Source organism: Chionomys nivalis, chromosome 6 (assembly GCF_950005125.1).
Source record: "Chionomys nivalis chromosome 6, mChiNiv1.1, whole genome shotgun sequence".
Taxonomy (NCBI): domain Eukaryota; kingdom Metazoa; phylum Chordata; class Mammalia; order Rodentia; family Cricetidae; genus Chionomys; species Chionomys nivalis.
Genome location: NC_080091.1, coordinates 22,665,238 through 22,681,962, shown reverse-complemented (window position 1 = coordinate 22,681,962; position 16,725 = coordinate 22,665,238). Strand labels below are relative to the sequence as shown.

Below are 16,725 nucleotides of genomic sequence, written 5' to 3'. Positions count from 1 at the left end.
AATTTGTACTAACAGAATACAGTAAAACTTTGTCTTGTGTGCATTTTTCCTAACAGGTTATACCAAATTGGATAAAGGGGAAGTCTTAAGATGACAGGTATACGGAAGCCTAGGCTGAACCATTCTAAATAGGAGCAAGACGGTTGGTGGAAGGTGAAGCAGGGGATGACAGCCTGACAAATTTAATCACAAGTAAAAACTGATCAAGTAAAATTGTAAGAATAGGCTGTTAGGGCTCAGGGTAGAAGATAAAGGACAGACTATGTGAGGCGCTTGAGAGCAGGCATGTTTTAGGCTTTAAACTGGTACGTTTTGGAATATCTGGGTAGATTTTACCATTTGGGCATCTAAAATCTGAAACATTCAAAATCACAAACTTTTTCATGTCAATGCTCAAAAATTTGTGGATTACAACAAAAATCAACCTCTCTGCCTTTTTCAGTGTTGGAGACCAAACCTGGGACCTTATACAAGCAGGCTAGGGCAACGATCTACAGCTGATCCACAGCCACAGTTTCCCAGGGCTGGGTTTCACAGCACCTCAAAGTTTGGATTTCCAGTTTGGGAATGATCATCATGCATAAAGCTTAGGAAGACAGTGTATAAAAGAAAACAAGGGCTTATTTAGCAGTACATAGCATTTACACAGTTAAAAAGAAAATGAGAGTTAAAAGAATTAACCAAAAGCTGTGATGTAAGGATCCTGAGAAGATGAAAACAAAATAACATAAGATCTACATTTTAATCAAGCCGAGTGTGGTGACACATTTTCACACATGTCAGGTGAGTAATCTCAGCCCTTGGGAGACTGAAGTAGGAGGTTCTTGAGTTTGAGTGTAGCCTGGTACGTGTGTGTGTGTGTCTTTTTATGGCTATATAGTCAGACATTGCCTAAAACAAAAACCAGCTCATTTATCACACTAGGTAGTAAGGAGGTAACATAACATTGGCTGATTAGAATGTTAATTAAAAAACTTCAAAAGCAACATCTCAAAAGTAGAGAAACAGGGATATTTTCTAAAGTCTTATAGTGAATGGTTAGGCTACAAATATATTTTTAAACAATGCTGTGAGATCTTTACAAATTAGAACTGAAACTAGCAGTCATATGTTCTCTAAGAACTATCTACTACTTACCCATTTTCAGCTAAGGCCTCTCTTGTTTTTATCTGCGAGGTGTTTGTTTCCAGCAAGTGCTTCAGGGAAGTAACTTCCTCCTCAGCATCAGGGACAAATACAGAAGGAAAACAGGCTTCGAAAATTCTCTCCAACCGGTTGAGTAAAGCTGTCTGAATCAACCCCCAAAAAGTTCACTTTCATTTCTTCAGTTTTAATGATGTCATAATTTTAGTGCAAGCTCTCTCGCACGTGTGCGCACACATACACACACACAACAATCTACTATTGTAAGAATAAAGGAAACCACCACTCCAGTACAGAAAATAGTGACAGAGACAACTTCAACAACTACTCTAAATGACCATGCAATCGGTTGCTGCAGCAGGTGACAAACTAGAGAAGTATCAAGCATCCACTGTACTTTCCATACAGTATCTTAGTCTGCTACAGTCTCTACAAAGAAAAAGTTATTACTCTGTTGTATATAAGAAAGTTACTTCCAAGTTTGAATAATCTTCCAAAAGTCAAACCAAAGGAAAATAAAACCATTCAACGCTCATCTTCTTTCCATTACTCAGTGAACAGAGTAAACATGGAGGCACACAGGCCAAGGAAGGTGGGGGTATTTGGAAAAGTAGGCTGCAGCAGCTAATCAGAACCATTTTCTTGACATAAACACTTAACCACGAAAGATCTTTTTGAAATACCTCTGCTGCAACAAGTGCAGAATACAAAAAAAAAAAGTGTCTCAAAAAAAAAAAAAATGGAGGTGGGGGCTGGAGAGATGGCTCAGTCATTCAGAGCACTTCTGCTCTGTAGAGGACCCAAGTTCCCACGTCAGGTCACTCACAACTCCAGTCTCCTTGGGCACCTGCACTTACATGCCCATGTCCATATGCAAACACACACACCTCCACAGACTTAAAGATAATAAAGTCACTATTTTTACATGTATTTATTTTCTGCACAGCAGTGGAGGTAGGACTGCTGGCCACGGTGTACATCTGGAGGAGAGAGGTCCCCTTTGGGGGTTGGTTCTTTCCATCTACCACATGGATCGCAGGAATTAAACTCGGGCCTTCAAACTTGGCAGCAAGCACTCTTACCCACTGAGCCATCCTGCTGGCCTGAGTGTTTCAATTTTTACTGATAAAATTCAACATCTCTTTATCATTTTTAATATTATGCATTATCTTCTAGAAATTCCATTTCTTTACTTACCTTGAGATAAAGCCTGGGCATTTAGTAGAGTATCTTTCACCATAAAATAAACAGATAAATTCGCTTGGCATTTTCAGTTTTTTTTTTAATTAATTCAAATTTGTTGGATTCAGAATAGTGATTTTTTTTTTTTTCAGGGGAGATACCACTGTAATTTGTTGTATATATGCAACCTTATTTCCATTAATTGTGTTTCATACACATACAAGACATTTTAAAACTGGGTAAAGTTTATTATTTAAACATTAAACAGTAGAAATATAACTGTTATAACTTAAAGCTTGTCAGAAGATTAAATGTACTACTGAAAATTGATAACGGAAAAAATACCACACCAAAATTCTTCCTGGCTACCGACACAAACAAGCTAACACTTGAGTTCTCCTTTTTGTAGTCAGTAACTAGGAAAAAGACAAACAAAGGGCATAATTTCCACAATCACATTTTCCAAGTGCTCAAATCTCCCTTTTGGAAGCTGTACTAGAGCAAAAGCCTTATCGCTTATAATTAGTCTCAGGGCACTCCTTTGCTAACTCTGCCGAGTTCTCTGACGCCCTCATTAGATTCATGGGAGATGGAACAAGTCTCACTTTCAATTATGAACCCTAAAGCAAAGGGTAGACTTAAGATCCCCAGGCTCCTGAAACTTGAGCCTGTCAAGGGGACCCAGTACTAACTGGCTTCAACAGGGGGAATGGACAGCCGTGCCTCTGAAAGAGATCAGATAACTATCTAATTGGAAACCTGATGAGCACTTTCCTCCTGTGCAGGGAAGGTAAATAAAAACTCACCCAGGATTACATTTTATTTACCAGAAAATTCAATCTTTACTATATCATCTTTGTTACTTTTTTAAAGGGATGGGGGAAAGACTCAACCTGTCACCAGAAGAAAACACGAATCCTAAATTCGACTGGCTGGGCAATCCTACATGTAACTTAGGCGTCTGAGGTTAGCAATGAACAAGCGCTCAAATGACTGCAGTGTATTTGAGGGACGAAATTCCATTAACCTAATGACTTCGACCTCTTTTTCTTCAGCGTTTCTCCACAAAGGATATAAACTACATCAAATATTTAAAACTGAGTTTTACATATCTTTAGAATTAGATATAAAATACATTTGCTTCCAATCTTTTGTTAGATGAGGCAAAATGGGGGTTAGCAAGGTTTTCAGCAGAGAGTAATATAGTAAATACTTTAAGCTTTGTAACCCATCTCTAAGCAAGCAAGTCTGAGTGGGTTCCAAGTAAAACTTTATGTACGAAAGCAAGAATTAAGAGACAGATTTGTCCCCTAGGCCATTCTGTGCCAACCCCTGAATTGGAGCAATAAATAAATATTAAATAACCAGTATCTGCTAACAGCACCAGCCACCGGGAAAGAGCTCAACACAACGCAGCTAACAGAATCAACAAAGATTCTGGTTAAGTTAAATTTGTGGTGACATTGCCTTTTTTTTTTCCTCGAGACAGGCTCTCTCTGTGTAGCCCAGTCTGTCCTCTGAAGGGCTGGGATGTGTGTGCCACCACTGCCTCTTTTAAAAACACAATGAAGTTAAAACTGTGATGAAATGTAAGTTAAATAGCTTGGCAAGTAGAATAGGTACAAAAATACAACCAATATCATGTTCAAAAGAAAACCTATCCTCAAACTCACAGAGATCTGCCTGCCTCTCTGCCTTCTCCGGAGTGCTGGGATTAAAGAGCCATCACCACCTGACCTGACAACCATTTCTTTACCATTATTATTTGAGCAAAAAAGTCAGCACGTCAAAGGCTAGAGTTGCTCAAGTAAAATATTAAATTTGGATTTAACTTTAAAATTTATACGAACTATTTCTAAGCAGAGTATACCACATGACATTTACTTCTAGTTTTGATATAAGGGAGGCATCACCTAATTTTTGCAAGTTGTAACTTATTATCTAAATTGTGACTTTAAAACGCGTGCCTTTCCATGTTTGCCGCTGCCATTTTTCTCTGGTATCAGGCATGGTGTGAATGGGCATGGGGAGGGCCCCACTGGTCCTCATGTTATATGATTAACTACTGGGCATTTTTACCTGTGGATTATTAAGAAGATGTTTTCCTCCTAAGCTGTTTAACTGAAGCAATGATTTTATACAATAATAGTGTTAGTTTAAATAGGATTTTGATGACTGAGGGTCTTTATTAAAAGCAAGATATGGTGCTGCCTCAACCCCTGATAACGCGGGGGCTGAAGAGGATGGAAAATAAGAACAAGGAAATGTCACACAGTTTGTTTCTCTTGAGAAGACATATAGTCTGTGGCTTAGTTAATGATTAAGAAAAACAGCTGTGTCCCAGAAGCTAAGTTAGCTCAAGTTCTTTTAATCTTAATGTTGATATGCTCATGAGTTTCAGTGTGTAACATAGCTGAAACAAATCTTTAAATAGAGATCTTAAGTTAGGTTAAGATGTTTTTGTTAATGGATTTGTGGTGAAAAATCTTGGAAAACAATTTAAAGACAAACAAGAACAATGACAGTCTGGCTATTGCTGACTGACTTACTAGGATGGGTTGATGATGATTAATTCCTTGTACTCATTTCTGCCCTCAGCTTCCTGAAATTAAACAACCAAACAAAAAACTACTAATGAGTGGGTATGCACCCTGAGGATTTAAAGTAGAGCTGACTGTTTTTCATATACAAACGTTTAGATTTGTGATTATTCTGAGCTTTTTTAAAAGATTACCTTTTGAGATAAATAATAAAATGAAAGGTCCTTTCTTTCTAATGGCAAAATGCAGTCTGCCAGCAAAAGAACTGGCCGAGAAAAATACCTTGTTTTGCTTACACTCTGTTAATCTATAACAAGTTGCTTGGACATGAATACATGTGGGTTCTTGGGACAACTTGTTTTTCACCTGTAATAACGTAAAATGTTTAGTCATGTGAGGGATGGGGAAAACATGTTGTTTTTTACTTGAATTCATTGTAATCATTCACTTAAAAATAGATTGTAACCACACTGTAATTTTTTTTTTTAAATATTTATTTATTTATTATGTATACAATATTCTGTCTGTGTGTATGCTTGCAGGCCAGCAGAGGGCACCAGACCCCATTACAGATGGTTGTGAGCCACCATGTGGTTGCTGGGAATTGAACTCAGGACCTTTGGAAGAGCAGGCAATGCTCTTAACCTCTGAGCCATCTCTCCAGCCCCCCCACACTGTAATTTTTATACTGCTTGAAAGATTTTGCTAGATGTAAAAGCTGCTTGAGAGATTTTGCTGGATATAAAAAGGAAAAATATAAAGTTAGCTAGAAGAAAGAACTCAAGAGAGACAGAAGGGATACATCTAGATAGAGGTAAGAAAAGAAACTAAGACTAGAGAGAGAAGATAACAGAGAGACCATAAAGGGGTGTGTGTGTGTGTGTGTGTGTGTGTGTGTGTGTATGTGTGTTCCCTTTTTCGCCAGCCTGAGAAAGCTAAGTTTTGTCCCCTTTTGCTGGCTCCAGAGAGTTAACTTTTACTCCCTCAGATAGAAAAGTCAAGTTGAGTGATTAGTCCATGGCTCTCCTTCAGTTCCTGAGCTGCTAGAGGCTGGTCGTCATGGCAGTGATGATACGGGGTGTTTTGCCTGTATGTATGTGTGTGCCACCTGCATACTTGGTGCCTATGGAGGCTGTATCCAACAGCCTATCCCCTGAAACTGAAGTTACAGACAATTGTAAGCTGTCACTGTAGACAGCAAAGAGCCTGTGCACACAGGTAAGCACCAAAAAAGCCAGGAAAGTTAAACATACAGCTTACCTCTTTAAAGGAATGAGGTGTGAAGCTGGTCTTCCTGCAGTGCTAGGAATGATGCTGTCTTACAACCTGGTGATCCTTTGTCTGATGAGACACACTCTACCCTTATCTTCCAGAATTTATGTTTTTACTTAAACATAAATTCTAAATCTTTCCTCTAAATCTTCAGCATTGTTTTGAAACCATAAACCTACTCTTATGTGTGAGTTCAATTGTGCTTTATAGCAGCCTAAGTGATTCTATCTTATCTTAGGGCCAGGCCAACCCTGACACCCACAGCCAAGCCCCCTAGACCCTAAATCTTGGGCACTATCTCTGAGTCAACAGTACCCATTCTTATGAAAGAAACCATATGTACTTTGTGAGGAATCTCATGTAAACATGTCTTCAATTGTTGTGCACTTGGGACTGAGTGAATTGTTATCTGAATACTTTTTTCAAATATGTGTTGTGCTAAAATATGGCTAAAGTAAAATGATCTGTATATTATTGTATTGTCTTTGAATTTTTTTGGCTGCTAAGAGACACTGGATTATAAAAACTGCTAGATTAAACCAACCTCTATATTTTAAAAATATCTTGACTTCAAAATTTAAGTAAAAAAAAAATGTTACTTTGGGGGAGAAGTTATGCTTTTATTTCCACAGGAAATGAGAGGCTATGGATTCATTCCAGAGTTAAGAAAAATCAGGTTTGATTGAGGAAGACTCCTTGAAAAATCTGACTACAAACATAAACAAACCTAGAAGAACTACATGACACATGATATATATTTTACCTGCTCAAACATAAAACAAAAATCATCTTTAGCTGACTTGTGTACAATGAAGTCTATACTTGTATTATTAATATAAATATCCTTAAAAAGTTTATGTACACCGGGTGTGGAGACACACACCTTTAATCCCAGCACCCAAAAGGCAGAAGCAGGTGAATCTCTGTGAGTTCGAGGCCAGTCTGGTCTATAATGCAAGTTCCAGAACAGCCAAAAACACACAGAGAAACCCTGTCTTGAAAAACAAAACAAAAAAAAGTTTATTTATTTTCAGAGCAAGGAGGCCAACCACCAAGAAAAAAAAAAATCCATGGTCCATGTGATACAACATTTCAAAATGTCTCTGATATAGTCTCTTCAAAATTCTGCATTCAGAACAGCTTCAAGGTTATTGGTTGAAATAATACAGACTCACAGAATATTCCAGTCAGGACTTAACCATAATCCTAAATTTTCTCAGGGTCCCCCAAAGATAACAGCACCCACAAATAAGAGGAAGCAGTCTAGAGAACTACACCCATATTCCCAAAAGATGGGTTACAGATATTTACTATTATTTAAGGGGGGGGGGTTGGTTACAATTTATCATTATTAATGTTCAGGAAAAAAGCTGAAAAAGGAGATTAGATTCAGGGATTTCATTCTAAAAAGAAAAGGTGGGATATAGAAATGATAGGATAAAAGGGTATATTATTGAATCTACTTTAATCCAAAAACGAACTATTAATCTTAAATATTTTACATTGGTATGGATTTTGGTTTACTGATACAAATTTAAAGTTAATTTTGTTATGCTGTATGTATATTTCTACTCTTGTTTAAGGTATTGTGTTTATGCAGTTGATCTAAAAATGTAATGTATAATTAAGAAATACAGACTAATAGTCATCTATAATAGTAAACTTATAGGCATGTTAGGTATGCTTTCAAGGTCATACACAGGTAGATACCTTCAAACACTTCAAAGACCTACAGAATATGGGCATTTAATATGATTAATAACCTAAGGATTTTCATGACTGTGAGACACATCTGCTCCTGACAGTACCAATCTACTTCAGAGAAGATGATGGGCATGGAAGAAACTCTATATAGAGGTTTTTTTTTTTTAATGGAAAAAGCTATTCATGTGGGTAAAGAACCTGCCCTTGCCTCAAACACTGACAGTATACTGTTTAAACTGGACCTACAGGATGCAAAAAAAAAAAGGGTGACTGTCAAACTTTGCCAAGACAAAGTAGGACAGTCCTTCAAAATTCCCTGCTTCACAAGAAAGTTTGTCAGATATGCTAGGCCTGTAAGCCAGAGTTGGATACCCCAACATTGCAGAGGAACTCTGGATGACTGTCCAGGCAGTCTAATGTCTCTGTCATTAACAAACATTTCATCCTTCTGGAGTCTTTGATGGCATTAAAGACTAAATAGTTAAACTTATAGTTTTCCTTAGTTATGACAGGAATCAAATTAAGTATAAAACTTTAGACTCACCAAAATAAGATAGATAATAGAGTATTTTCTAATTTTATCAAATACAAATAGACTGGATATTATAAATATAATTCTCACTTGATAACTGTTTTTGTTGTACTATGCTAATAAAGTTAAAACCTTCCTAATTAGACAAAAAGGGGGAAATGCTATAGAATAATACTTCTGTACACTGTAAAAATATATCACCATGATTGGTTTAATAAATAAGCTGACTGGCCAATAGCTGAACAGGATAAAGTTAGTCAGGAAAGTCAAACTAAGAATTATGGGATGAGAAAGGGGGGAGTCAGAAGAGTTGCCAGCCAGGTGCAGAAGGAACAGGAGGTGAACATGTTATGCTAATAAAGGTGCTGCCATGTGGCAGAGTGTTAATAAGGAATATGGGTTAACTTTAAATGTAAGAGCTAGTTAGTAATAAGCCTGAGCTATTGACTGAGCATTTGTAATATAAGCCTCAGTATGTTTACTTGAGAGCGGATGGGGGACAAGAAAATTCTGTCTACAATAACCCAGTTCAGAAAAGTAAAGAACTAAATTTAGTAGAAGACCAAAGGTATTCATTCTCTGAACACAGACACCGAAAATGCATGATGTAATGTATTATAGTTTTTATTTAATAAATCATAGTTAAATCATGCTTGCCATGTGCCATCATTCTACTTGCTTTACAAATATTGGATCATTTAAGGCACAGAAGCATTTTGGAAGTAATTATACATTATGCACCATGTGCATGCAGCTGCCTGGGTGACAGGTGTTTATAAGCCATGTGATGTGGGTGCTGAGAGCCAAACCTAGGTCCTCTGTAGAAGCAGCAAGTGCTCCTAAACTACTAAGCCACTTCTCCAGCTCCAGAAGTAACAATATTATATCCACGTTCTAGATGAGAAAAATGGAGCACCGAGAAGTTACATTAACTTGCCTATGGCCACATAAATATTAAGTAAGTGGGGAGGTTGAATTTCAATTTCAAATCACTGTTTTGTTGTCATGAAAGAAGGGGTTTGTTTTGTTTTGTTTTGGAGACAGGGTTTCTTTGTGTATCCCTAGCTATCCTGGAATTCACTCTGTAGATCAGGATGGCCTTGAACTCTGTCTCTTGAGTGCTGGGATTAAAGGTGTGTGCCACCATTGTCTAACCATAAAAGCAGTTTCAAGCTGAGCTCCTGAAAATTACAAGGGCTTTGAAGGGACAGACTGTGTCTTTAATTCTTAAATCCTGAACACTGCTGGGAAGAGGATAACTAAATCAGTGCATATGTGAGATTTTAAAGAGCACTTCATTTTGATTTAAGACTGCTGTTCTTACAATTACATGCAAAGGTTGGCATGTCGATCCAATTACAATATATACTGGTAACAACAGCTGAATGCATTCTGTGTATTATGCTATGTTTGATGTTGGAAATGTATTATATGCTAAATCTTTTAATAGAAATCCCATCAGCTTGCAAACTGGTCTAGTTATTCTAAAAATCAGTGTGGAGAATTCTCAAAAAGCTAAAAATGAATCAACCATACAGCTCATATAACCCAACTAAACCACTCCTTGGAGTACACTCAAAGGACTTAGTATCCTACTCCACAGATATTTACTTGCTCGGCCGTTCACTGCCGTTCTACTTACCATAGCTAAGAAATGGAAACAACCTAAACACCCTTCAGCCAATGAATGAATAATGAAAACGTGGTACATTTACACAGTGGAATAATACTCAGCTATAAAGAAAAAAAGCCACGAACTCTGCAGATCAATGGGTGGACTTATAAAATATCATATTGAGTGAGGTAACCCAGACCCAGAAAGACAAATGTCACATATTCTCTGTCACTGGCGGCTCCTAGCTCCAAATCTTTAGATGTGAGAACATACCCTGGAGTCACTGCAGAAACCAGGAAAATAAAATGATACTACTGCCAGGACAGGAGGATTAGAGAACAACAGAGGGGATATCAGGGTGGGCAAAAGGAGGGCTCTAATTAGGGAAGGGGGAATATAGAAGGAAGAGGGCAAAATAACAGTAGCGATGTCTGAAAAAAAAAACATAACAAGTAGTCATATTACTATCTACCTAAAAATAGCTCTATAATATATGAGTTTGTGTTATAATTACACTTATATAGTTTAAATGAAATTTTCTTATCTGGTCAAGCAATGCTACACAAAGACCATCAAACAAAAATGCCAACATCAGGCATGAAAAGCCCTGCTTTGAGTTGTTGGTCAGAGTTGTCCAGAGACTCCCTTACAGGCTATTTATTGCAACTGTCCTTGTTTGTCTCCCAGAGGTAGAACATTAAGTCTCTGTTGCTGAAAACACCATACACTTCAGATGCAGGGCCCACAGGCCCATAAGCTGGAACTGATCTGAAATGCCTCCTCCCTGAGTACTGGCTTTTATGGTACCAGAAGGCACCATACAAACTTCCAAAGATGGGAAGCAACCCACAGTCCTACCCAACTATGCTACCATTGACTTATGTCACTGACCAGCATGGCATGATATCCCAAAGGGTGCAGTAGTGGCAGACATACCTTGGCAGTGATCGACAACTTTCTAATTGGACTTAAGATCTACCAAACAAGACAGAAATCATTCTTGGTACTGGAAACTTAGCCAACTACACACAGATAGTGAAATCATGGATTCTGGATGAGAACCTACAGTCACCACTTTACTAAACCAGAATAATCTCTAACTACATTCTTAATATTTGTCCTTATACCCACAGGTAATTGTACTATCTTACCCCTCATCAAGGAGACTCCTCTTTGCAACAGATGGAGACCACCACAGAAAACCACAATCTATGAAAACGCAACCTAGAGACCAGTTCCAATGGATATGCAACTGCAGCACCTAAGGTTCAGGGAACATTACAGAAGAGGGGGTGGAGAGATTTTAAGAGCCAGAGGATCAGGGTGTTTGCTGTGAAACTGTGTCTCCCAGTAATGTCAGAAGCTACACCCATTAAGTCTTAAAACAGGATTGCCTAAACCAGAGCTGATAAGGACAACAGGCGTGTTAAACAGGACTAGAGTGGGGTGGGTTGGGGAGGGTCAATAACACGAGGCCTCAACCCTTACAAAAAAAAAAAAAAAAAACACCAAAAAACTACAGGCAACGAATTCCTGCTGAGAGTGGGAGAGAAATAACTGTCCTCAGGGATGAGTATACCAATTGGTTATTCAGTACCAAATGATCAACTCTGAACACATACATACAAGGAATATATTACAAACTGAGACGGTTGTATTTATGTATTTAGGAATATGTATGCATATACATATATGTATGCAACAATAATCAATAAAAAAAGATGCCACAAATTTGAATACACAGAGAAGTATATGAAAGGGTTTGGGGGATGGAAAGGGAAGAGATAAATGATGTAATTACATTATAGTATCAAAAATAAAAGTATTTAAAAAAGGCAACACCACCAGATAAAGGTTATTATTTCATAGTATAAACAAACCGAAGCTCAGAGAGCCTGGATCATTAATGATGATCTTTAATCTTATTAACAATATGCTAAGAACCAAGGATTTAATCCAGATCTGACTATATTCTTTGCAACAATGTATTTGTTTACCTGATTTGTATGTGCCGTTCAAATATTTCTAGCATTAGAGTAGGGTGATGATGAAATACTGTATGGAACAAGAAAACTGGTGGCTGGCTAGCTAAATACTAATCTGCTTATGTAATTCAGTTGTATCATCCCATTTTCCACATGTACTAGTTCCAAGCCTGGTACACAGTAGCATATTTGGCCATTAAATACGTTAAAAACTGGGGCTTTAATAAAGGGTATAGTCGAAAATTCAGAAGGCTCTGCAATGCAAGTGTCAGAATTTTCTCTACTGGTGTCCAATGCTAGAATGCCAGTAAAGGAGGTCTGCTAACTTGTACACAAGTCACCTTTTAATCAGAAATGTGCCTACTGGAGAAAGCTATGAGAAAAGAACAGGAGATTTGCTTTGAGTAACCTGGAAGGTGAATATATTGTTAACAACCAGAACTAGAGTGAAACCCATGCAATCCTGATTTATCTCCCTTTTCCTTTCCATTGTTAATCTAATCTAATTATTAACACTATTTCCTGTACTATGAAGGATGGTCTTTTTATTCCAAAAAAGATTTACTTATGTTTATGTGTGTGTTATGTGTATGTATGGAGGTGCCTACAGAGGCCAGAAGAGGGCACTGGATCCCTGGAGCAGGAGATGCAAATGGTTGAGCCACCTGATGTGGGTGCTAAGAAGCAAACTTGGATCCTCTGTCAAAAGCAGCAAGTACTTTTTGCTTCCCCCCTTTTGTATGTATGTATGTATTTATTTATGTATTTATTTATTTCCTGAGACAGGGTTTCTCTGTGTAGTCCTGGCTGTCCTAGAACTGTAGAACAGACTGTACTTGAACTCTGAGAGATCTGCCTGCCTCTGCCTTTTGAGTGCTAGGATTAAAGGTGTGTACCAGTTCTGCACTGATTCTTTTCTTTTTTTGAGACAGCATTTCTTGATGGCCTTGGATGGCTTAGAACCCTCTATGTGGACCAGGCTGGCCTTGAATTCAGACCCAGCTGCCTCTGCCTCCCAAATGTTAGGATTAAAGGTGCATGTCACCATGACTGTTTTTAAGAGATTTATTTATTTTTATTTTGGGTGTTATTGTTTTGCTTGTATGCATGTGTGTGTACCATGCCTATGCCCGGTGCCCTCAGAAGTCAGAAGAGGGCACTGGATTTCTGGAACTGGCATTACAGACAGATATGAACCACCAGATGGTGCTGGAAACCAAACCAGGGTCCTCTCCAAGAGGACCAAATGTCAACCACTTGTCATCTTTCCAGACATTCTATAAGTGCTCTTAATAGCTGAGCCATCTTTCTAGCTACTTACAGTTATTTTCTAAAAAGTTTGAGGTTATTCAGGAACAGCTAACATTTACTGAGTACTTACTGTATACAAAATCAATGAGCTGAGTGCTGCTGTAGGTACAACTTTATCCTCACAAGCATTTTCAAGCACTAGTATTCTCTAAATCTTTGTGTGTGCACATGAACATGAGGATGCATGTGCATATGCAGGCCACTTGGCTTGCTGAGACTGGGTCTCACTGCATCTAGGGTTAAAGGAGTTGGCTCGGTTGTCTGGCTATGGAGTCCAGGAACCTGTCTCTATGCCTCCCCTCCTAGCCAGTGCTGAGATCACAAGCACTTTACTAACACATCTCTGAGGTCTCTTTACTGTGTATGTCATGAGACAGAGAAGCTGCTCAAGAGGAGTTAGTATAAACTCTTAGAGGCACTATAGAGGCTTGCTTTTAATCTTTATACTATGCTTAGAGCTAAGGTGGACAGAAGGCACAACACTTATTAGCTGTTATGAGAGCCCACAATATTTATTGGAGTCCATGAAAATGTTTTAATAGTTAATATTATACAGTATATGTTTACATAAGAATAAGCTCACTGCTATTTCAAGTTATAGAACAAAATCTTAAGCATTTTTTTTTTATGATAAAGGGACTTGTAAAAAAGTCATAATGTGGCACTAGCTATACCACTGGCTTTTCTTCTCTATCTTCCCCAGTTTTCTCATTTCTCATATATAATTTGCTATCTGAGTCTTTCATTGTCTTGAATGTCTCTATAATTATATTTTAAAACCAAACTGGCCGGGCGGTGGAGGCGCACGCCTTTAATCCCAGCACTCAGGAGACAGAGGCGGACGGATCTCTGTGAGTTCGAGACCAGCCTGGACTACAAGAGCTAGTTCCAGGACAGGCTCCAAAGCCACAGAGAAACCCTGTCTCAAACGCCCCCCCCCCAAAAAAATACAAAAAACAAAAAACCAAACTGACTCCAGGAAAAGTGACAATGACTAATCACTTGAAAGTTTAATTCATCCAAGAGGATGAAGCATCATGCATGACTTATTCCCACTACTGTCTTGTCTTTGTCTGCAGGCAGGGCCCTGGGGTGTGTAGGCAGCCATTTCATCTTGTCTACTGATGCACAGAAGCTGCACATACTACCTAATACAGAAAGTTCCTTGTGGTATGTCTTAACCACGAACAGGTTTCAAGTCTTCCAAGCATCCTGAACAGTATGTTTACTCACTGTTAATTTTGAACATCAACTTAATGAGGCAATCACACACCCAGATATTTGGTCAAACATGAGGATATTTCTAGGTGAAATTTAATATAGGAGTTGATAAACTGACTAAAACAGGCTGCCTTCCCTAAGATGAGAGGGCTGCATCCAATTAAAGACCCAAAGAGAAGAAAAAACAAAACCTGAGAACCATAGAATTTCTGTCTAAAGATACCAATTTTTCTGTCTTCTTACCTGAACTGTATTCTGGAACACACAACACTCTCCTGGTTTTCAGGCCTTCACATTCACACTAGAACTACAGCTTTTATGGTCTCCAGCTTACTGTGTATTATCTACTATGTACTTATTCCTTCTTCCTTTTCCCTTCACATACCCCATTGTTTCGACTTGTTCTATCTATACATCCATTTCCTTAAATGATACATCTCTATTTCCTAAATGACACAGATTATAAAAAGGGTCTATTGGGTTAAGGATGTGGCTCAGTGGTAGAATGATCCCTAGCACAGACAAGGTCCTATTTTGAATCCTGAGTATTGTAAAAACAAACAAAACTCAGGGAGTTTCGTGTATTGAAAGTGTAGCTCGGCTTCTCAGAGGCACGAGTGGCACGGCTCCTGGGATTTTAGACTTGGCTCGTCTGCCACTTGAAATGCACATTTCTTTACAGTACCTTGTATTTAAGGCACCTGTTAAAATCTCCTCAGCTTATTTCCAATTAGTTTTTCTTTCTTGCTTATGATGAAATCCTGGCTTTTCTATTGCAATAGAACACCAAGTCTTATGTTAAAGAACTTTAAAACCCAAGTAATCTAATCTTCCACTTCAGAGGATACCTTATGCCTTACCACCATTAAATATTAAATCAGATATCAAATACAAGCTACACTTGTATACTTATCAATCCCTAATTTCAAACTATAAAAAGAGTGACCATCGTAATATTTACCACGCTCTGAAAAAGACAATTAGTTCCCTCTGCACAGTTTCTGGACAAATCTAACACAATACTTCTACTTGGTATTAAAGGCCAGAATGACAAATTTTCTGAGGGTGAAACAGTAAAAACAACAACAATAACAACAAAACCAATTCACCAAATACTTAGTAAACAAAGACTCATAAGGCCAAAATCTTAAATCTTACTATTTGGTGTTTTTTTTTTAAAAGATTTACTTACTTACTATCATTTTATGTATACGGGTACTTTGTCTGCATGCACATCTGCACACCAGAAGAGGACATTAAACAGTTGTGGGCTGCCACGTGGTTGCTGGAAACTGAACCCAGGTCCTCTGGAAGAGGAGACAGTGCTCTTCATGGCCGAGCCATCTCTCCAACACTATTTTTTTATTTTGTGTATGTGTGACTTATGTGTACTTAATAAGTACAGGTGCTGAAGGAGTCCAGAGGTGTGGGATCCCTCTGGAACTGGAGTGACAGGCAGTTGTGGGTCACTTGGCATGGATGCTGGGGGACTGGATTCGTGTACTCCAGAAGAGCAGCTCTCTCAACTGCTGAGCCATCTTTCCAGCCCCTATACCCTTCATTCTTAAAGGTCTCGGATTTCATCTAATAACCTTTTCAGTAATAGCAGCTGGATGGCTACTAACAAAAAATAACTTCATGGCCTCCCTTCTAGAAGAAAATCTTAGTATTTATCAATGACCTAAATTCTCAAGTAATGTTCTGAGTAATATTTAGTTTTACAAAAGCTCAGTGTTAAATCAATGCTTTAAGTTATAAACTCTTTTGCTGAAAAGGCTCCTTGGCCATTTAATCAAGACTCCTGGCCAGGTGTGGTGGCTGGCGCTTGCCACCCAGCACTCAGAAGACTGATAAGGAAAGCAGCTGCAGCTGGGAGACATTTTAAGAAAAACATTAACGAATATAATCCTCCCTCAAAGGGCAAGATTAGGACTAATGTACAATTTCAGCAGAACCTGAAGTCCAGGGAGCAAAGTCCAGGCCAGCTTCCTTCAGAACAGCAGGCCAGGAAAGTCACTGTCTGATCTGTACGTACTGACCCGTCTACTAGGCTAACCCATTTCCCACTCGGCCGCCTTCACAAACAGCTTCAGTGTTTGCTCTCCCACTCGACATCGACCTCTAAAATCTTGCAGGTCCCATGCCCCATTTATCACAGTATGAAGCCTGGCCCAAAAGATTTCACCAAACTTTATATTTTTGCTATTTCTATGTAATTTA

At 38.4% G+C, this 16,725-nt stretch overlaps 1 protein-coding gene across 2 annotated transcripts in view; it reads right to left on the bottom strand.

Annotated features, from left to right (window-relative positions):
* Aftph (aftiphilin) overlaps positions 1 to 16,725 on the bottom strand; it is a 67,135-nt gene that overhangs the window by 23,333 nt on the left and 27,077 nt on the right. For both annotated transcript variants that reach the window (XM_057771579.1, XM_057771580.1), the window contains exon 3: positions 1,138 to 1,289. In XM_057771579.1, coding sequence (XP_057627562.1) covers positions 1,138 to 1,289 — 152 coding nt within the window. The remainder of the gene's footprint in view (positions 1 to 1,137; positions 1,290 to 16,725) is intronic.